General features: G+C 60.4%; 8 protein-coding genes across 8 annotated transcripts; 4 read left to right on the top strand and 4 right to left on the bottom strand.

Annotated features, from left to right (window-relative positions):
- Window positions 1–695: 695 nt before the first annotated feature.
- A1Q1_03493 (uncharacterized protein) lies at window positions 696–2,081 on the bottom strand (the record flags this gene model as incomplete). The annotated part of the gene is made up of 2 exons (XM_014323291.1): window positions 696–1,975; window positions 2,033–2,081. The coding sequence occupies 2 exons, from the start codon at window positions 2,079–2,081 to the stop codon at window positions 696–698; spliced, it is 1,329 nt and encodes a 442-aa protein (XP_014178766.1).
- A 1,662-nt stretch (window positions 2,082–3,743) lies between these two features.
- Window positions 3,744–4,858, top strand: A1Q1_03492 (pyruvate dehydrogenase protein x component, precursor; the record flags this gene model as incomplete). Its single annotated transcript, XM_014323290.1, has 3 exons — window positions 3,744–3,842; window positions 4,035–4,366; window positions 4,405–4,858. 3 exons carry the CDS (start codon window positions 3,744–3,746, stop codon window positions 4,856–4,858), a joined length of 885 nt encoding a protein of 294 aa, XP_014178765.1.
- Window positions 4,859–4,955: 97 nt separating this feature from the next.
- Window positions 4,956–5,883, bottom strand: A1Q1_03491 (vesicle-mediated transport-related protein; the record flags this gene model as incomplete). The annotated part of the gene is made up of 3 exons (XM_014323289.1): window positions 4,956–5,294; window positions 5,352–5,497; window positions 5,607–5,883. 3 exons carry the CDS (start codon window positions 5,881–5,883, stop codon window positions 4,956–4,958), a joined length of 762 nt encoding a protein of 253 aa, XP_014178764.1.
- A 422-nt stretch (window positions 5,884–6,305) lies between these two features.
- Window positions 6,306–8,238, top strand: A1Q1_03490 (processing peptidase beta subunit, precursor (beta-mpp); the record flags this gene model as incomplete). Its single annotated transcript, XM_014323288.1, has 3 exons — window positions 6,306–6,365; window positions 6,580–6,768; window positions 7,069–8,238. The coding sequence occupies 3 exons, from the start codon at window positions 6,306–6,308 to the stop codon at window positions 8,236–8,238; spliced, it is 1,419 nt and encodes a 472-aa protein (XP_014178763.1).
- A 1,811-nt stretch (window positions 8,239–10,049) lies between these two features.
- On the bottom strand, window positions 10,050–11,594 carry A1Q1_03489 (uncharacterized protein; the record flags this gene model as incomplete). Its single annotated transcript, XM_014323287.1, has 3 exons — window positions 10,050–10,664; window positions 10,718–11,302; window positions 11,352–11,594. 3 exons carry the CDS (start codon window positions 11,592–11,594, stop codon window positions 10,050–10,052), a joined length of 1,443 nt encoding a protein of 480 aa, XP_014178762.1.
- A 393-nt stretch (window positions 11,595–11,987) lies between these two features.
- A1Q1_03488 (Rab7) lies at window positions 11,988–15,214 on the top strand (the record flags this gene model as incomplete). Its single annotated transcript, XM_014323286.1, has 13 exons — window positions 11,988–12,124; window positions 12,300–12,370; window positions 12,483–12,685; window positions 12,743–12,799; window positions 12,854–12,987; window positions 13,359–13,483; window positions 13,522–13,804; window positions 13,854–14,012; window positions 14,055–14,162; window positions 14,270–14,288; window positions 14,329–14,538; window positions 14,622–14,746; window positions 14,833–15,214. 13 exons carry the CDS (start codon window positions 11,988–11,990, stop codon window positions 15,212–15,214), a joined length of 2,013 nt encoding a protein of 670 aa, XP_014178761.1.
- A 416-nt stretch (window positions 15,215–15,630) lies between these two features.
- Window positions 15,631–18,616, bottom strand: A1Q1_03487 (cytoplasm protein; the record flags this gene model as incomplete). Its single annotated transcript, XM_014323285.1, has 5 exons — window positions 15,631–16,124; window positions 16,184–17,327; window positions 17,385–18,287; window positions 18,363–18,416; window positions 18,482–18,616. The coding sequence occupies 5 exons, from the start codon at window positions 18,614–18,616 to the stop codon at window positions 15,631–15,633; spliced, it is 2,730 nt and encodes a 909-aa protein (XP_014178760.1).
- A 511-nt stretch (window positions 18,617–19,127) lies between these two features.
- On the top strand, window positions 19,128–19,638 carry A1Q1_03486 (uncharacterized protein; the record flags this gene model as incomplete). Its single annotated transcript, XM_014323284.1, has 3 exons — window positions 19,128–19,195; window positions 19,266–19,357; window positions 19,511–19,638. 3 exons carry the CDS (start codon window positions 19,128–19,130, stop codon window positions 19,636–19,638), a joined length of 288 nt encoding a protein of 95 aa, XP_014178759.1.
- Window positions 19,639–19,692: the final 54 nt, after the last annotated feature.

Raw genomic sequence — 19,692 nt, 5'->3', positions numbered from 1 at the left:
CCTTGCACGCCTGCGCTCCTGCCGATCCGTGCGCTGCGTCGGCTGCATCAGCGCCTCCACGCGCCCGCAGGCTTTTGAGACAGCGTACACGAGGCCGCGAGGCATCAGCACCGAGCGCCCTGATGTCATCAAGCGACAGCCCGAGGCCGGTGGTCTGTGCTCCAATGCGTACCTGCGTGCGCCTGCGTGCTTCGAGGACAATGTGCTTCACATACGGTGGCGCAAACAGAAGGCTGTCCATGCACTTCGGCAACCCATGTCCGTATGATTCCCACATTCCGACGTGATGGTTTCCTGTCGTCAGATGTCCCGAGGATCCAAGGACAATGCATGTTGACCGTCACCAGTCGCATGGCCGCAAGGGCCGTTTCAGTCATTAGCGCGCGGTGCCACCCGCGTTAGTCCCCTATCGTTAGCTCGTCGCTCCTGAATTCGCTATGTCTACATCGGCTTATTCGCGGCGGAATTATACTACAGATCTGTAAGTTTGGAGATCGATGCCTTTTTGTGTTGATTGTCCGGGGGCGGGGGTCGTGTGGGGACGCTCACGCTCATCCCTTGTTCTAGTGAGTGTTGACTGGCCGCGTCCCGCCGATCCCAGATTGGCGGGTCACAGAGAGGTGCGGCCTTTGTTTTCTATGCACGGAAGGATGACTACGGCTGTCAGGCTCGACAGCCAAGAGATGTGGATGATTCTAGATTGCTTCTCCACCACGCATCAACGGGCGTGGCGGGGAACTGGAGGGGTAGGTAGTGGGGACGCGGGCGGCCTGCTCGGGGTGAGGGACGTAGGTGACGGAGCGGTGCTGGTTGCGCCTCGAATCGATGGCGGCGCCAAACTCAGACGCATAGACATCATCGTCCTGCCCTAGATCTTTGCCGGTCATGCTCTGGGCCAACGGGGAAGGAGTAATACTCGTCGCAGACTTGGCGGATCGGCTGGACAATCGATTCGCGTGTCGGGACGCGGCGGTACCAGTTGCAAGATGGGGACTGAGCGTGTTTCCGGCGAGCGCGTTCAGAGTCTGCGGGTGGCTGTAAGGCAGCTGCTGGCCGCTGAGTCGCTGGGAGGCGGCGTGTCCCGAGACCGAAGACTGAGGGGAGGGCGGAGCAGGGCTGAGCATCCCATTGCTGTACACCGAGCTGCCTGACGGCGACACGACCCTTTGGTGGGACAAGGGACGAGCGGACAAATGAGGGGACACGGGCGGGGATGAGCCAACGGGATAGGCCGCAGCACCCGGAGGCGGCATGGTCGCTGAAGCCCTCAACGGCGGGGAAGTCGCTCCTGGTGGAGGCGTCTTGGTCATCATCGGCGCGAACGCGGGCGGAGGCGAAGGAAGCGGCGGCGGGTACGTCTGGTACGACGGGCTGCCAGGCATGGCGCCAAAGTCAGAGATGCCAGAGACAGGGCTCGTGACTGAGCGCCTGCTGGGCACGCTGCTAGAACGTTGACCAGGTGCGTTCAGGGACTGGCTACCACGGCTGGGTGCACGAGCGCCACCGGAAGGGGACGGTGGCGCAGCACCTGGCGGCAGTGGTCCTGCAGGGATGCTCGAGTCTCTGAAGTCTTTGGTATGACGAGGGTTTGGTGAAACAGGGCCACTACTCGTCGGCCTGTACGTCGGGACAGGCGGTGTATTTTGATTGACAGCTGCAGCGACCTTGCGCGCCTGCTTAATGGTGAACAGCGAAGACTTGCGAATAGGCAGGACAGCGGACCCGTCGCGAGAGAATGTGTCTTGCGGCGTCGTGGTAGCCATCGGCTTGTCGCTGGTGGTGCGGATCGTGCCGGGCTCGCTGTAGAACGTCTCCTGCGAGGGATGCAGCTTCTTGTTGCCTCCTTCGATGCCCTCCGGCATGTCTGGGTCGTTCTTCTTCCACCACCACAGTCGACGATTCGGGCCGCGCCACAAGACGTAAACACAGCAGATGAGAATCACGCCGAGGACAGCGGCGATAGAGCCGTACGCCTCTGTAAGACACTGTCAACGATCTGCACACTGAACCCTTGTGACGCTTGTGTACTCACCAGGGTGCCTCTTCCACCAGTCCGCCGACGAGTCCTTGTTCGCTGCCATACTGCGCGCTTGCCGAGATCAGTTGTAACGAGCGACGTTCTAAGGACGGATCATCAAGAGCGAAAGGAGTGTTGGGTAAAGAGAGTGAGAAAGAGTTCAGATGGATAGAGTGTGGTTGACGAGACACAGGAGAGAAACATTCAGTGAGTGATCACCCGGCGGTTCTGGAGAGGGAAGGCCCTTAGCCAAGAGCCAAGAGAAGAGAGAGTCTCCGGCGGTCGAATTGGCTGCTGGGGGAAGAGTACGAAGAGCGTGCAAGTTGAAGGAGCTGATCCTGAGACAATTTCCAGAGCATGTTATGGGTATGGGCGGTTGATGCGCCTTTGATACGGTGGTGGAACCGAGGCGTACCGACGCCCGCCCGTCTGGCCCTGCAGTATGCTTGAGGTACAAACTTTAACATTAGGACGTGGTATGAAGGCAAAGAATGGGACATCAGGGACTGATGAGCTTGGAATAGTGATCACTGAAGGGGACGGGAAGAGGCAAAGTGAAGGACATGACGAGACACTGCTGCCGTATTGCGTACCTTCATGTACCCTTTGCAGCTGGACGTTCATCTGCAGCCAGCGCGAGGCATGACAGGGACTGGCGTGCTGGCGTGCACCTCAGTACCTGAGAAGAGGCGTGCAAGGATGTAGCTGGGAGGTAGAAGCTGCTGACCAAACTGGGAGCCGGGAGAGGGTGGAGGAGGAAGGATTGTCTGACAAGGTGACGGCAGGGTGCAAGACTGCCCGTGCCGGGGTACGCCGTGACAGTCTGCATAACAGCCTGCCTTCTGACAGGCGGGCAGCGGTATTGCGGTGCCCGTGGCGGGTGCGGACGACGGCACGACGGTCTGAGCAAGGGGTTGTTGGGGAGGGTACGAGGAGGCTGTTGAAGTTTCAACTGGGCCCAGCGGGCAGTTGAGTTCCCAGGCTAGGGATGCCGTTGTTTTGCCCTCGGCGCTGCCGCGATCTGCCGTCTCAAGCTTATTTCTGGATGATCTTCCTCCGCCCACCTGCGTCACTTCTCAAAACAAGATGCTCCGTTTCAGGGTCCGTCCCTTCCTCAGGCTTGTCAGGGGTTTCGGGTGGGATGGGCAGAGCCCTGATACAGGCATATCCGAAAGGTGTCGCAGTGTGTAGAAGCACACATCATTACGCAATCACGTGATTGGTCATGCCTGCCACGCGAGAACCACGCAACCCATTCCCCACCTCAATTTCCCGACGTCTGTGCAGACCGGACCTGCAGGCCATTCACGTGATGCGAGCGGATCGCGCCGGACCGCTTTCCCCACTGACACTCTCCGAGCCGGCGGTACTGACGGCTTGGGACGGCTCTCCATATGTCATTAGCATCCGCTCCCCCACCATACCGGACAAGACACCGTCTCCTCTGAACCTCGGCGATCCTTTGAACAGAATCGATTGTTCGTTCACTTCCTAACGTCTGCAAGCTATCGATCCACACAAGATGCGGTCGGCGCTTCTCCTCGCTCGCTCTGCGCGGGTCCGCCCCGTCGGTGAGTGCTTGCTTTTCGGCGGCGTCACGGTCTGGTTGGCCGGCGCACCACCATGACGTACCGATGTCCGATCCTTCGCCTTCGCCCGGTTCCAAAGCTGACCACAACCAGCCCGCACCCTCACCGCCGTTCGATTCCAGACGACCCAGATGACCATGCCCGCCCTCTCCCCCACCATGACTGAGGGCGGCGTCGGCGCGTGGAAGAAGAAGGAGGGCGAGTCCTTCGAGGCCGGAGACGTGCTGGTTGAGATTGTGAGTTCCGAGATTCCGGTCGATCGGGAATTTGCACTCCGCATGTCAACAGACTATTGGAAGTTTGTTATCGCTGTATTTCCATTAGGACTGTGTCAGTGTTGTGACGGACCGCCGTCTGTCACTTGCAGACGCTCGCACCGGTCCACCTGACCCCCGGGTAGTCACCCGCCGCTCAGTCGCTAATGGCAGGAAACGGACAAGGCGTCCATCGAGGTCGAGGCGCAGGACGATGGTATTCTGGGCAAGATCCTGGTCGAGGGTGGATCCAAGAACGTTCCCGTCGGCAAGGTCATTGCCCTGCTGGCCGAGGAGGGTGACGACCTGAACAACCTCGAAGTTCCGGAGGAGGGCGGTGCTTCCAAGTCAACCGCCGAGAAGCCTGCCCCGAAGAGCGAAGAGCCCAAGGAGGAGAAGTCTGAGGCCCCGAAGGCCGCTGAGCCTGAGAAGAGCGCGCCGAAGGAGTCGGCGGAGCACTCTGAGATTGACCCGTCGATCAACATCTTCCCGGCCGCCGAGAGGCTGTGAGTCATGTAGCCATACCGCCATGCTGACCCTCCAGGCTCTGGGACCACCCGCTGAGCAACGAGCAGCTCAAGGCCATCAAGCCGACCGGAAAGCACGGCAAGATCACGAGGGGCGACATCCTGGCTGCGCTTGGCAAGATCAAGTCGCCCTACGGAACCGCTGAGAAGTACAACACGGACCCCATGGGTCCCTCTGGACGCAGGAAGAGCGAGGGCCCGCGACCGGCGAGCGAGGGACAGAAGCCCGCCGCCGCCCCCGAGAAGCCCCTTGACGGCCCTGCCCTCCGCCGCCTCATCGTCTCTGGCCTCGGCAAGGCTGCCGCCCCGCGCCCCGCTGCCGCGTCCAACCCCGGCCCGCTCACGCCCACCGACGCCGAGTACGACGACATCTTTGGCGACTACTTCCCCTCCGCCCCCAAGCCCGCCACTCCCCCGCCCGCCGCGGCCGAGTCCCAGCCGAAGCAGGACGAGCTCGCTGGTCTCCTCTAAAACTCCCCATTATGCATCATGATAATTTGTAGCGCAATAACGGATACCGCGGCATCATACATATGCTATCTTCTAGTCTCTACCCTGTCAATGCCCACTACTTGGCCACCTGGAAGATGCTGAGGAGCGCAAAGCACCCGTAGAACAGACCGATCGGGTACGCCACGAGTAGCCGCTGGTGGCTCATCTGCAGGACGGCGACGAAGATCGAGCTCGCCGAGTACGTGCACCACAGGACGGAGATGACAGAAAGCGCATATCCGATGGATTGCGCAACGCCGATGCCGACACCTAGTCCGCCGAGCACCATCGGCAGGAGGCAGTAGCCAAGCACAGACGCCGTGTGGTAGGCGTCGATACCGTTCTCGCTCATGAGATTGAGCAGCGTGTAAATGGCGATCGTGCCGAGGGCACCGACGCCGTAGATGTAGGAGAACTGCGGTCGTCCGCTCTGAACGTCAGCTGACCCTGACATCACTAGCTAGTTACGCACAAGAAGCAGGACAAAGGCAAACGCGAAACAGAACACGAGCGGCCCAGCCAGGTCGGCGTCGTCCATAACGTTAGTGTCGACCTTGGCGATGGGATTGAGAACCGTGAGTGACTTCTGGACGATGTGGGACGGGTTGATTCCCAGTTCTGGCTGTCAGCTTTCTCAACGACGTACACAGCTGATCGGCGGTGAAGACGGCTTCGAAGACGCCCTCCAAATGACGTGCAGCTTCATGACCCCTCACCACCTACTCACCCTCCATCAGGCTCGGTTCTCCTTCAAGTCCGCCGGTTCCAAACGCGTGCCACCACTTTCCTTCTCCCTGCATCATGCCGCCGACTCTTCCGCTAGACATGTTGCCCATGCTTCCCATGTTGCCCATGCTGCCCATGTTTCCGCCATAGTTGCTCCCCGAAGCCATGCTGCCCTGGCCCCATCCTTGCTGTTGCGACGACGATCCCTGGTAGAACGCAAGGGGCTCAGCTTGCCCGTAGCCCTGTGACGGCTGGCCGTAGGCGTTTTGGTTGAACATAGTGATTGGACGGTGGGCGAAGAATAGAAATGAGAGTCTAGTTCGTGAAAAGTGAAGAAACGGGACGTGTCGGAGGAAGGAGGAAGCTGAGCTCCGCGAGGAAGGAGGTGGTCGTGTGTATACAGTGACGAGAGTCGAAGTTGCAGTGAGCAGCCATCGTCATGCATCCAGCCAGCCAGGCCCGCCAGCCTGGTACGCGCGTAGCGTATCGCCGCTGTGACGTGGTGCAAGCAGTGAAGCTCTCCACGTGCGATATAATCACGTGACTGCCACAATGCCAGGGTGAGCGGCGTTATCCTGGGCCTCGTTGTCTGGCTGTCCGCCCGTCGCCCGAGCTCTTCCGGTTGGGCAGGCTGGTCTTTGTGGTGCCCGACACCGACTACTTGGTTATCCACACCATTCTACCCTCCCCCAGCCTCGCCATGTCCGCTGCCCGTCTCCTCACCCGGGCCGTTCGTCCCTCGGCCTTCGCTCGTCAGCCCGTGCGTTTCAACCGACTCTAAAGCCGTCTGCGTCGTGAAGTTGTGTCGAATCTGGCCGTGTCGCATCTTTAAAGACCTCGGCAATAAGCCACACCTCATTGGTTCACAGCCTGCGACGGGGTGCTGGAGCGCAACAAAGATCGATCCAACGGACACGCGCAAACGACGCAGACGACGCACACAACGATGAACATGCTTGCTGACTGTTTCCCAGACGCTCGCGCGTGCGCTGGCTACCCCGGCCGCCCAGGGACCCGTCACCAAGACCAGCGTGCTTTCGAACGGTCTCTCGATCTCGACCGAGACCATCCCCGGCGCCCAGACCTCGACTGTTGGTCTCTGGATCGACGCCGGCTCGCGCGCCGACGCTGAGGGTGCTAGCGGCACTGCTCACTTCCTTGAGGTGCGTAGGAATGTCTGGACACGATCGACGGAATCATGGTTGGGATTGTGGTGTTTCGGAGGAATTTCTATTGGATCGCGAATGACTCGTTCGGCTACCCGGTGACCCTTGTCGATGCTCGGCGCCTCGCTCGCAATCAACCGCAAACTGCACGTCCATCGCCATCGCAGTCGTCGTGCATCCGAATCGCAGATCTTGGAGGCAGTTTACAAGGATTTAGCCGAAATCGGTGTGGGGTTGATCCGCCGATCGTGTCTGGACCTCGAAAACGTCATCCACTCGTACTGACTTTTTCCACAGCACCTTGCCTTCAAGGGCACCAAGGGACGTTCGCAGATGCAGCTCGAGCTCGAGGTTGAGAACCTTGGCGCTCACCTGAACGCCTACACTTCGCGTGAGCAGACCGTCTACTACGCCAAGGCCTTTGACAAGGACGTCCCCGCCGCCGTCAACGTTCTTTCCGACATCCTCCAGAACTCCAAGCTCGAGGAGACCGCCATCGAGCGTGAGCGCGACGTCATCCTCCGCGAGCAGGAGGAGGTCGACAAGCAGATCGAGGAGGTTGTCTTCGACCAGCTCCACGCCGTCGCCTTCCAGGGCTACCCTCTCGGCAACACCATCCTTGGCCCCAAGGAGGCGATCAACTCGATCAACAAGAACGACCTCCAGTCGTACATCAAGAAGAACTACACCGCTGACCGCATGTGCCTCATCGGTGCCGGTTCCATCACCCACGACGCCCTCGTCGAGCTCGCCCAGAAGAACTTTGCCGACCTCCCCACCTCCTCCAACCCCCTCCCCCTCGGCAAGACCGCCGGCCCCCAGACCAAGTTCACCGGCTCTGAGGTTCGCATCCGTGACGACACCATGCCCACCGCCCACATCGCCATCGCCGTCGAGGGTGTCTCGTGGAACTCGCCCGACTACTGGCCCATGCTTGTCATGCAGTCCATCTTCGGCAACTGGGACCGCTCGCTCGGTGCCTCGTCGCTCCTTTCGTCGAGGCTCTCCACCATCATCTCCTCCAACAACCTCGCCAACTCCTACATGAGCTTCTCCACCTCCTACTCCGACACCGGTCTCTGGGGTATCTACATGGTCTCTGAGAACCTTATGAACCTTGACGACCTCTGCCACTTCACCCTTAAGGAGTGGACCCGCATGTCGATGAACCCCACCACCGCTGAGGTTGAGCGTGCCAAGGCCCAGCTCACCTCTTCCCTCCTCCTTGGCCTCGACGGCACCACCGCCATCGCCGAGGACATTGGTCGCCAGCTCGTCACCACTGGCCGCCGCTTCACCCCGAAGGAGATTGAGCGCAACATCGCCAACGTCGAGGTCGAGGACATCAAGCGTGTCGCCAACCAGTACCTCTGGGACCGTGACTTTGCTCTTGCTGCTTACGGATCCATTGAAGGACTTTTGCCGTACGACAGGCTGAGGGCCGACATGAGCTCTGAACTTTTCTAAACGGCGTTCAGACGTTCTGTAGACAAAAAATGCATTTCTCGCTTAGGAAGATACTTCTGGGAGCCTCGTAAGAAGAGGTGCAGGTGGTGTGGCACCAGGGATTTGCTTCCGCCCTGATTAGATTCTGGACCCTGAATCAGATAGGACCTAGCGTTTTCGGTCACGTGCAAGCTAGCTCGATTGGCATGGTCACCACAATGCTCCATCGCATCTCCGTCTATCTCTCCCTTCCATTGCGCACCTCGCAGCGGCACCACGCCTGCATATGTACCGACTCATGGATTGCGGAGCTGACTGCAAGCCTCTGCGTCTGACTCAGTGCTAGCTAATGGATGTTGTGAGTGCGTTGGCTGATCCCACCATATCCGGTACCCTCACACCGCAAACCGTCTCTGTTACGTATTACCAGCGGTTTGCTTTGGTTGAACCACCTTCGACGATCAGAACAAGGGGAGTCTTATCGTCACCTTTAACCTACCATACCCGTCCACGGACGGTCTGCAGCTTCATTTACTCGAGCCCACGCCTCACGGCTGATCGGGCGTTCGAGGGGATACGGAGAATGGCGCGAAGGTGTCCGTTATGGCCTCCACAGGTGGCTCAAGGCAGTCTACTGGGGGATAAAGCATCGGGACGGTGCTGCCTGATGTGCTCGGCTGTGCTTCTGCCGTGGTGTCCCAGTACTACCCTGTAAGCCGCCTACATCAGGCTCCCACCGCATACTCAGCGCTGAGGACAGCGGGCACTCCAGATTCTTCGGAATGAGTGTGGCCTCGGCTACGGGATGACCCACAGATATGTGAGCTGTTCATCAGCGGTCATTAGTGATGAGCCCAAATGAAATTAATGAAATGCATACCCAGACTTTAATCAGCCACTCTAATCGTCGGTGGCTTTGTTCGAGCCCACCATTATCGAGTATCATCACGTGGGTCTGCTCCCGCCCAGCATCGCCGTCACTGACGTCTCGGCCACGAAGTGACAGTCCTCCGATCGCCATCTCGCCAGGCGACTCAACAACACTCGGTTCACGGCCCTCGCTCGCTGCACCCTCACCGTCGAGTCCGAGAGCAACCCCGACGACAGCCCACTCTAGCGACGACCCCAAAACACCTCGAAGCAAGCCGGCCATGTCGTTCTTCCACATCGTCCTCGTCGGCATCGTGTGCGCCGCCCTCGGCGCCGCGTGCTGGTTCTTCGCCCCGCGCGGCAAGTACCTCGTGTAAGTGTTTCCACTGGGAGCGACAGCTGGGTATAGCTGTTCGGATATAGCTGACATCCAGGCTCTGGCGCTCCAGCTCGCTCCTCACCATCGTCTGCTGCTACCTCATGTGGTCCGTTACGTATCTCGCGCAGCTCCATCCTTTGGTCGGTGAGTATCTCAAAGCTGTCTGACTGGCGGGACTAGCTAACACGCAGCTCCTAAACGCGGAGATCTCAGACACACCAACGGCACGGCACATGACCTTTGAGCTCGCTGAATCCCGCTAGATCAACCGAATCGTAGACCTTATGTATACTATGCCTCATCAGGCTGACGACTCGAGAAAACGATGCTGACGGAGCTGGGTCGATCCCAAGGAGAAGAGGATGAAATAAGACCGCAGCTGACTGCGTTGCCCACCAAGACAGGATGCTTACAGCGACAGCGGGCACATACTCCCGCTAACAACTGCCCTGGCCACTGCAATGCTGGATCAACGGACCTTCCCCGCTGACGCTGACGTTACTGGGAGAACACTCACCATAACTTCACCCTGCGCAACTCTCGATTCCCATGTGTACATTTACATTTACTACCGACTCTATGTCTAGTTCCCGTATCCACCCCAAGGCTCGCGCGCGACGGTGCTGTGCATGCTGAACGACTTGACCTCGGGCTCCTCATCCTCGTCCTCGTGCTCGTGAACGGGTCCCTCGGCCTTCCAGCGAGCACGCTCGTCGTCAATGACCTTCTGCACAGCCTCCACGGCAGGTCCAGAGGGCACACGGAAAGCAAGTTCGACGGCGCGGTCCTCCTCGGACTGGCCCTCGACGGGGTTGGCACGGAAGACACGGAGGATGCGCGGGAACGAGCCGCCAGTATGGTACGCGGCGCTCGGCTGGCCAAACTTGACAGCCCAGTCGTAGCGCCAGTTGGAGTTGAGAACGACGCCGCTCGCCTCGGGGACGAGGCAGAAGCTGGTGTTCTCGTGAGCGGCCGTACCGATCTCGTACGCCGCGTTCGAGAGCCAGCCGAGCGTCAGCTCCGGGTCGTTCTGGAGCGCATGCATGCCCCCGCGGATAGCGCGCGCAATCTGAAGCACACGGGTGCCAGGCTTCGACTGCGCACCCTTGATCGTGCCGCGCGGCGGGATGAAGATCTGGCGCTGCTGCGCAACGTTGGCAGAGAGCGTTGGGAGATTGCGCGGGAATGCAGGCTCGCCCTTGTGCCAGTTACGGTACTGTTGTCAGCTAAGACGGGCACCACAAAGCTTACATTCATGGTCTGCACGACCCAGTCGAGCGGCTGGCCGGCGCGCTCAAGTACACTGCACCACCAGGCGCAAACAAGGTCGTTGTCAGTGACCTTGTCGCCGGGAAGGCGAACAGCGGCAATGTGCGCAACGTCATCAGGCGTGAGGTTCACCGTGAAGCGCTGCGACTGCGCGACAGAGTCGGTGTACCCCTTGAACACGTCACCGATCGGCAGGCGGGTCAGGATGGGGATCTTGAACTGCTCCTTTATGGCGTCGGTCGCCGGCGGGAGGCGCACGTGCGGCTGGAACGTCGGTACCTCGTCGCTCTCCAGGTCCGTGTACGGCAGGTTGTAGAAGATCGACACGTCCTCGAGGAAGCGCGAGAACGCCGCGGCGTCGCCCAACACGTGCGACCAGTTCACACCCAGAGCTGAGCCAGTCTTCAATGTAGTGAAGCGCACGGTGACGAGCGGGGCGTCGGCGCCGGCTACGAAGAAGTCATCCCTGAGAGGAGTGACGTACTCGCCGAGGTCGTCCTGCACAACGGCACGGTCCGCGTAGGGGTACTCGGCATCCACAGACTGGGTGTCGAAGGGGATGGGAGACTGGGTGAGAGAGATCTGTTGTCAGCTGATGATCAGACGGAGAGCTCACAGCAAACTCAGTGCCGGGGACAGTCGCCTTGACATAGCGACCGGCAACAACAGGCCAATAGCTCGCGGCCTTGGCGACGGCCTTCTGCAGGCGCTCCTGGTCGAGCTGGGTAGGGAAGGTCAGAACGGAGCCGATCACACCAACAGCCCAGCATGACAGCGGGGCGATGGGGACCTCTTGCTTGCCGAGGACGGTGGGGTTGGCGATGGGGTCGGGGTTGATGTAGCCCGACTTGAGTGTCATGGTGGTCTGTTGGAAGGTGGTTTTGATGGAAGCGACACAGGTAACTTTATGGCCTGACGCGCCGATCATGCACTTGCTTCGCGGTGCCGACCTCGAGTCGGTCGGCTCCGAAGCCAAGGCAAGCCTCGGGGGCCATGCCGGTACCACGCGAAAGGACTTTACGTAACCAACACTTTGGGTGGGATCTGGGTCCGTCGTGACCCGCCTGGTGCGTCACTGGGCTGGCAGCGGCTGGCCACTCTTCCACTTTCGTCGGAGCCACCACTGTCATCAACTCCATCTAGTCCGACTTCTTGTCCTCCCGGCTTAGCGACACTCCCCCTTCAGCCAACTCTCCACTTTCCTCGTACCCCTTTTCGTCTTTACTCTCCGCCCCTCTCTCTCTCGCCAGCCATGTCGACCCAGAGGAAGAAGGTCCTTCTCAAGGTTCGTACCCTTCTCCGTGTTGCCGCCACCACTTGCGAGGCCGACAGTCGTCATGGGGCATTGCAGTGCGATGGACGGCTAGGAGAGATGCTAGCTTTGCTTCTGTAAGCTGACCATGCAGGTTATCATCCTTGGAGACTCGGGGTAAGTTGACTGCTCAGTTGCCCCTTTGGGTCCAACGACGTTCGCATTCGATAAGTGTACTGACGCTCGACTCGTCCACTCTTCGGTACTGGCGCCCTTCACCTCTTCATTGTCCCGAATGTTTACTGTCTGCAGTGTCGGAAAGACGTCGCTCATGAACCAATATGTCAACAAGCGCTTCTCTAATCAGTACAAGGCGACCATCGGTGAGTGACGGAACGGCCCGAGCGGCAAGATACACAGAATGGGACTGACATTCGCGTTCTTCATCCGTGCGGCATCTCGTGATCTCTGCACTGTAACCCTTTCATTGTGCAGGTGCCGACTTCCTCACTCGCGAGCTCGTCGTCGACGACCGTGTCGTTACCATGCAGCTGTGGGACACGGCTGGTCAGGAGCGTTTCCAGTCGCTCGGCGTCGCCTTCTACCGTGGTGCCGACTGCTGTGTGCTTGTTTACGATGTCAACTCGAGCAAGAGCTTTGAGGCTCTGGACGGATGGCGGGATGAGTTCCTCGTCCAGGTGGGTATCGCTGGCAAAGTGCGCTAACACCCGAAGGCTTCCCCTCACGACCCTGAGAACTTCCCCTTCGTCGTCCTCGGAAACAAGATTGACATGGAGGAGTCGAAGCGCATGGTGTGTAGAGCTACTCGGGCTTTGTTGTCAAGCTAACGGCAGGTGTCGCAAAAGCGAGCCATGACTTGGTGCCAGGCAAAGGGCAACATTCCCTACTTTGAGACTTCGGCCAAGGAAGCTATCAACGTCGAGCAGGCTTTCCAAACCATTGCCAAGAATGCCCTTGCGCAGGAGGCCGAGACCGAGCTGTGAGCTCTTTCGAGAGTGCTGGTAGCTGACTGCAGGTACGCCGACTACCCCGACCCCATCAGAATCGACTCGGACAACTCGCAGAACTACGGCTGCAGCTGTTAGACAAGACTTCCTCGACGCTTATCATCTCTCCACTTCTAATCAGTAGCTTTTGTAGGTCATTTGTGTAGGTTGTTGGATGCACTATTATTCTATACGGTGGCTTGCTCAGCTTGCATCACCGCATCAGCATAGCATCATCTCACGTGGTGAGCACTGATGCCAAGGAGGGTTTGTTTTGGTTCCGAAATGTGGGGTCGCAACAACAAGCCGGCCGGCTTGTTTGTGCGATTGATTTCTTTCGCGTGACATTACCGGACGGCGACAGCAACATGAGTGCCCGGGTTCTGGAAGCTCCGGCACCTCCTCCTCCTAATCAGCCGCGACAACTCAAGGAAAGCTCTTTGAACCACTTACCGTCGCCGGCGCATTCCTCGACGTCTATCAACAATGGTGGGTGTGCGATCGCCGCGATTCGGGCTAATAGACAGATATGAACGAGGCTAGCAGGCAGTCTTCAATCGAGTACCCGCCGTCCGATGACGAGTACAGCGACAGCGACGACGGATTCTCCGACGATGACGAGGACGAGAACATCGTGCATGGTGAGTTCTTGCCTGTTGCCGAGCTGACGTTCAGTCGAGGTTCGGCAGTCTCCGACATCGACGCTGCTGCCGTCGTTCCTTGCCCCGAATGTGTCCTCGATGCTGCAGCAGCGGTACACAGCTCTGCGACCAGGCATGACAGTTCCGGAAGAGTACTGGACGGACGTCGGTGTGCTGCGGGACGCGATTGAGCGGATCTACGTCTCGCAGACGCACAGGGGTCTGGAGGTGCCGATGGACCGCGCCGTGCTCAAGGTGCACCCGTACATGGCCAGCTACGAGGAGGGGGAGAGTTTAACGTGTGCGCTGGACGACGAGGACGACAACACCACGGCCGCGAGCATTAGCTACCTACCGAGCGGTGAGATTGAGGGCCTGTGGGAGACGTGAGTTCTCTTGTCTGGAGATGGAACTAACAGCAGGCTCATCTACGAGGACGAGATCAAGGAGCGCATGCTCGACTACATCCAGACGTCGATGGTGTTTGCGAGCGCCGAGCTCGACACGAACATCATCTCTTGGAACCGGTAAGCTCAGGCGACGTCTTTTGAGCTGATCCCCAGGTTGATCCTTCTCTACGGCCCGCCGGGAACGGGCAAAACGTCTCTGTGCCGCGCGCTCGCGAACAAGGCAGCGATTCGGATGTCGGAGCAGTGAGTTGCGCACCATGGCCACGCTGACATGAGCTTCAAGCGCGGTGTCCTGATTGAGATCAACAGCCACTCGTTGTTCTCAAAGTGGTTCTCCGAATCGGGCAAACTCGTCCAGAAGCTCTTCGACCGCGTCCACGACTATGCGCAGGACACCGAGTCCTTCGTCACCGTCATGATCGACGAGGTCGAGTCGCTGACCGCTGCACGAGCCGGCGCGATGAACGGCTCGGAGCCTGGAGATGCGCTGCGAGTGAGTCGAGGAGGCGGACGGGGTTGTGCCCTCCATTCGCCATGCATACATACCCACATCCAGGCTTCACGCTGACACTTCAGGTGGTCAACGCGCTTCTCACGCAGCTCGACAAGCTGAAGCAGTTCCCGAACGTGCTCGTGATGGCCACCTCGAATCTGGCCGGCTCGATCGACAGCGCCTTCATCGACCGCGCCGACATCAAGCAGTACGTCGGCCTCCCCTCGCCCGAGGCGATCTACTGGATCCTCTCCTCGTGTCTGCGCGAGCTGGGCAACTGCGGCCTGGCATCAGGCACATCGCGTCTGCTGCGGCACCGCCGCCCCGAGCCGGCGGCCGTGGAGGTCGAGAGGGAGGGCATGACGGCGTTCCCGAACCTGAGCGAGATCATCCACGCGGCCGAGTGCACGGCCCCTGCGGCGGCCGTGCCGACAATCGACGACGGCATGCCGCGCGCCGAGCGCCGGAGACTGCGCGCGCTCCAGGCCTCGGCGTCCCTCCTCGCGCTCGCGGAGCGGTGCGCGCGACAGCGGATATCGGGCCGCTTCCTGCGCCGCGTGCCCCTCGTCGCGCACTCGCGGTATCTGAAGAATGCGTCGGGGGTGCGCGTCGAGCGCTGGATCGCCGCATTTGCAAAGTGTATCGACGACGAGGTCAAGAGCATGACGAGCATTGAGCAGGCGGAGGGGAGGAAGAAGTAGTCACTTGTCAGCAAGCACTTGTCAGAGCATTGCTCAATTGCAACAGCATATACGATCATATCCCATGCATGATTTCCGGAAAACATAGCTTTACAACACGGCGTCTCGCTCTCGCTCAATATTCCTTGCCGCTTGAGTGCGGCTCACCACTGGGCACACCGACACTCGCACCCGGACACGGGACAATGCTCGTGCGCGGGCTCGCCATCGAGTCCGCCCTCGAACCACGACAGGATGTGGGACGCGTGCCCTCCATGTCTGCAAGACTGGCAGGTGACGTAAGCATTCTCCAGCCCGTCCTGCTTCGGGTCGCTCTCGTCCGGATCGACATGGAGCAGGCCTGGTCGTTAGCTACGTGGTACGAGGATCCTGTAACTGTCCAGGAGTCCACTCACAGATAGAGCACCTCGGCAGCGCGTTCTGGCAGTACAGGCACTGCGTCGTGCGCACGCTCGGCGGCTTGACGGTGCCGCGCAAGTGTGCCTTCTTGATACTGAGGAGTTCGTTGAACTCGCGCGCAATCTGGTTGTGGCACACGGGGCAGGTGACGATGGTCTGCGCGTCGGTCGGCGACTCCTCGCCGAGCACGCGCCGCTCGTCCTTGACTGCCACGTCGAAGGAGCACCGCGCGACCCACGCCAGCCAGCTGTCCAGGAGGGAGCGGTAGGCGTCCTGCCATTTCAGGACGCGGCGGGCGTCCGAGTCGGACAGGCGCGAGCGGTTGAAGAAGACGGAGAGCAGGGCTGCCGTCTGAATGTCCGAGGTTCGGTCTACGAATCGCTGCAGAAGCGCCAGGCCAGAGGGCGTGAAGCCCGTCAGGGCCAGGCCTGGCAGCGAGCCCAGCTGCACGCATCGGTTCAGCCGGTTGCGCAGGAACTGCGTGAGCTGCGATGTCAGCTTAACGCCTGGATGGAGAACAGCCGGGGTACTTACTTCCTTGTCACTCAGGTTGCACACGGCAATAGCGACGCGGTCCAGCAGCGGCAGGCTCTCGTCGTAGAGGATGTTATCCCAGTTCTCGCCCGCAATCTTGCTAAGCACGGCGCGGACGTAGGGGTCGTCGACCTTGTCGACGAGACTGCGCCAGTGCTCCTGCCAGAAGAGGGAGCCGCGCTCTGCCTTCGCCTGCGTCATGAAGCCCGCAATCGTCGCGGCCATGAGGCGGTGGCGCTCGTCGCTCGAGCGCATCAGCAGTGTGACGGCCGGCTCCTCCTCGCCCGCGAAGAAGGCCCAGCACGCCGCCTTCGTACGCTGCGCGTCGGCGACAAGGCGGTCCACCTCCTTCATAGCGTCGTAGCCGCTGTTCTCGCCGCAGATCGCGAGCATCATGCGCCGCTGCGGGGCGCGCGAGCCGTGCGGAAGCCGGTGGGAGCCGGGAGCGCCGACTGAGCCCGCGTCGCTCCTCAGCGCGTTCAGCTTGGCGACGGCGGCGTTGTACTCTGCGTCATGTGCTGGCGGGCCACCCTTCTCCGAGGACGACGACACACTACGCATCGACCCCGTCCAGCCCGCACTTGACTCGTTGCCGAGCTCTCCGCTCCACACGGCCCACAGGCCCTGGTACGTCAGGTCGTAAGATCCGCGGACGGACACCGAAGGTCCCGTCGCGCGCACGAAGTGGTCAATGAACTCCCAGCAGCCCGCAATACGGTCCGCGTCCGGGAAGCGCGTCGCGATGGCAGCGTTCAGGTGCAGGTTCTCGAGTCCGTAGCCCTCCTCGACGCGGCGCCGCATGATAAACGATCCGTCGTGCCGGAGAACGCGCGCAAAACCCTCCATGCCCTGCGCCTCGTCAAAGTCAACGGCGAGCGAGTGCGCTAACTCGTCTAACGCTTCTTCGTGCGTCGCTGCCCGGCCGAGAGACGCGGGCGTACTCCATCCCGAACGGCTCTTGCGCTGCGCGCTGAGGAGAGCAGAGACGCGCTCCGGCGCGAGCTGGAAGCGATTTCGCCGCGTCTCGGTCTCGCGCACGGGCGACGGCGGGACGCTCGTCGCCGGCGTCCACGCGCCGGTGCCGCCGGTCTCGGGGTCCAGAATCTGCAGACCGGAGGCGCATATCGCCAAGTCACTTCGCGCACTGAGCGCAACCTGGGATCAGCTAAAGAAGCACTCAACGTAGCTCAATCAAAAGCAGGAGACACTCACCCCTGTCGGCGATCCAATCGGACCAATCCCAATCGTGCCGTCGCGCACGACAAAGGCGATATCCTTCGCCTTCTTGGACGGCACGAAGGCGAAGCTCTGCAGCGGCTGCCTCGGCTTCACGACGTGGCGCATGCCGGCCACCTGGGGCTCGTCGCCGACCATGTCCCACAGCCGGACGCCCGCGTCGCGAGTGCCGACACCAAGTCTGCCGTCTACCCACGACATGCCCGTGACGGGTCCTGAGTCCTTGACATCAATGCTCGTGACCTCGAGTCCGGGCTGGCGCGTGTCCCACAACCTCACCGTGCCCATCTCGGCACTGGCGACTGTACATGTGCCCGGCCTGGGTGCGAGGTGGAACACGGCCTTGGTCGCCCACTGCGTCACTGCGCCGCTCCCGCCCGCATCGCGCGACGGCGTGCGCAGGTCGTACGTCCTGATCGCCTTGTTGTTCGCACTGGCTAGCAATTGGAAGCTCGACCCCGGGATCCACGCGACGGAGTGCACGGCCTCGCTCGCGCAGTACTGCTGGATATGCCGGCATCGGTCAGTGCGCGAGATGACGTGCGCCTCGAGCCGCTCCGAGGGCCGGACATAGGTTGATTCGCCGCTTGGATCGGGCTGCAAAGCTGCAATCGCATCGGCAATGTCCCAGATTAGGAGGGAGTAGTCGGACCGATGCCGCTCGTATCCGATCGCGAGGAGGGAGGGGTCGTGGGTCGAGAAGTCGAGCGCTGTCACGGCGCGCTGGTGCTTGACGGACAGAACTGCTACGGGTGACGTCGACACACCCGGAGTCAGGTTCAGACTGCTCTGCGGCAAGGTGAAGAGTTGTGTTCGGCCGGTTCCAAGGCCGAGCGAGAGGAGGCGCCGCTGTGCCGGATGAGGGCACCATGCGAGAGCCTGGGGTCAGCCGAGCGAACGCCGAGCGGAGCGAGGCGAATCCAACCCAGATATAGCCGGGCCATCGGTACTCACCTTGATGCTGCCTCCAACGTCTGATTGCAAGCCAACGATACTCAGAGTATCCGTCTGTGTGTGAGCTTGAGTACATCTACCGACAAGCTGCAGGTCGCTCCAGCCATGGGTGGACTCACCCCACTGTCCCACTGGTACATCCGCACGTCTCCCGGTGCGCCGCTCGAGCTCTGGCCAGCGACAGCAAAGTGCGTCTTGCCGCCCAGCCCGGCGCTGAGCGGGTCGGCGGCAAGGAGTCGTTTCGGGTCCGACATCGTGATGGCTGGGCTTGATGAGGGTTCGAGGAAGACTCAGTCGGTGACGCGGTTGATGGCAGTGCAAGATGCGTCAGACCAATGCACTCCCAGACCTTTCGCCTGATTGTTGTCGGGCGGTGATGTGTCGTGACGAGGAAGATGACTGCCGGCGGTCGATGACTGAGCTCGTGAACCAGTACTGGTCCCTTTGGTCGGCAGGATCGGAGCGAAGTAGTCCGCTCGGAGATCGGTCTGTGTAGCAGCAAAAGCACAAGCAGTCCGTATATCTGTCTGCGCCGGGCTGATGTCAGTTCCGTCGTGTGTGGATGGGTTGTCACTGTCTCCTTCCCCCAGTCTCAGTCTCGAGCTGGACGCGCTCAACCACCAGTCGTCATTATGACGGAGACTCACAGGTACCCGTTTCCCACGTGGCAACACTAACCCTTCTTGCCGCCAGTAACCTCCCCTTCATGCTCACGACAGCGATGGCGAACTCGCGACAACAACAAAAACCTACCACAAAACCAAGATGCCAGCGTCCGGGAAGATGGCCATCCCGCCGGCTCAGCCCAAGGTTCAGCAGGGCGGTGTGCCCAAGTGAGTCCCTTCTGCTCTTTCACCTCATGTCTAGCTACAGGATGAACGACCAGACCTCAGCTGACGCCAGTGACGTCCTGTACAAGCTTGTCGTGTTTGCGCTCCTCACTGCGATCGTGCCCGTGACGGCCTACTTTGGAAGCGTGCGGTATCTGTTTGATGGTGAGTGGTCTTGTTCTGGCTACTATTCGGCTGTGTCCGTTCGCAACGGCCATTGTTGGCGCTCTTGCAGCTCGGCGATGACTCGCGAGCGTACGATAACTCACTGGACTTGCGCCCTCGACCCCCCACCCACCATTCACCACTGACACCCAGGCAACACGCAATACGCCGCCCTCCTCGCTGTACTGTCCGCCAACATCGTGCTCTTCTCCTATGTTTACGTCGCGTTCCGGGAGGAGAAGGCCGCGGCAGCCCAGGAGAAGGCGGCCAAGTCGCAATAGTAGTCGCTGCACTTGCACTCATGATTATAATGCCATTCTACTTGTACATCTAGC

This window comes from Trichosporon asahii, assembly GCF_000293215.1.
Source record: "Trichosporon asahii var. asahii CBS 2479 unplaced genomic scaffold scaffold00056, whole genome shotgun sequence".
Taxonomy (NCBI): Eukaryota; Fungi; Basidiomycota; class Tremellomycetes; order Trichosporonales; family Trichosporonaceae; genus Trichosporon; species Trichosporon asahii.
The sequence above is the reverse complement of the archived record's forward strand: the minus strand, read 5'-3'. Positions and strand labels throughout refer to the sequence as shown.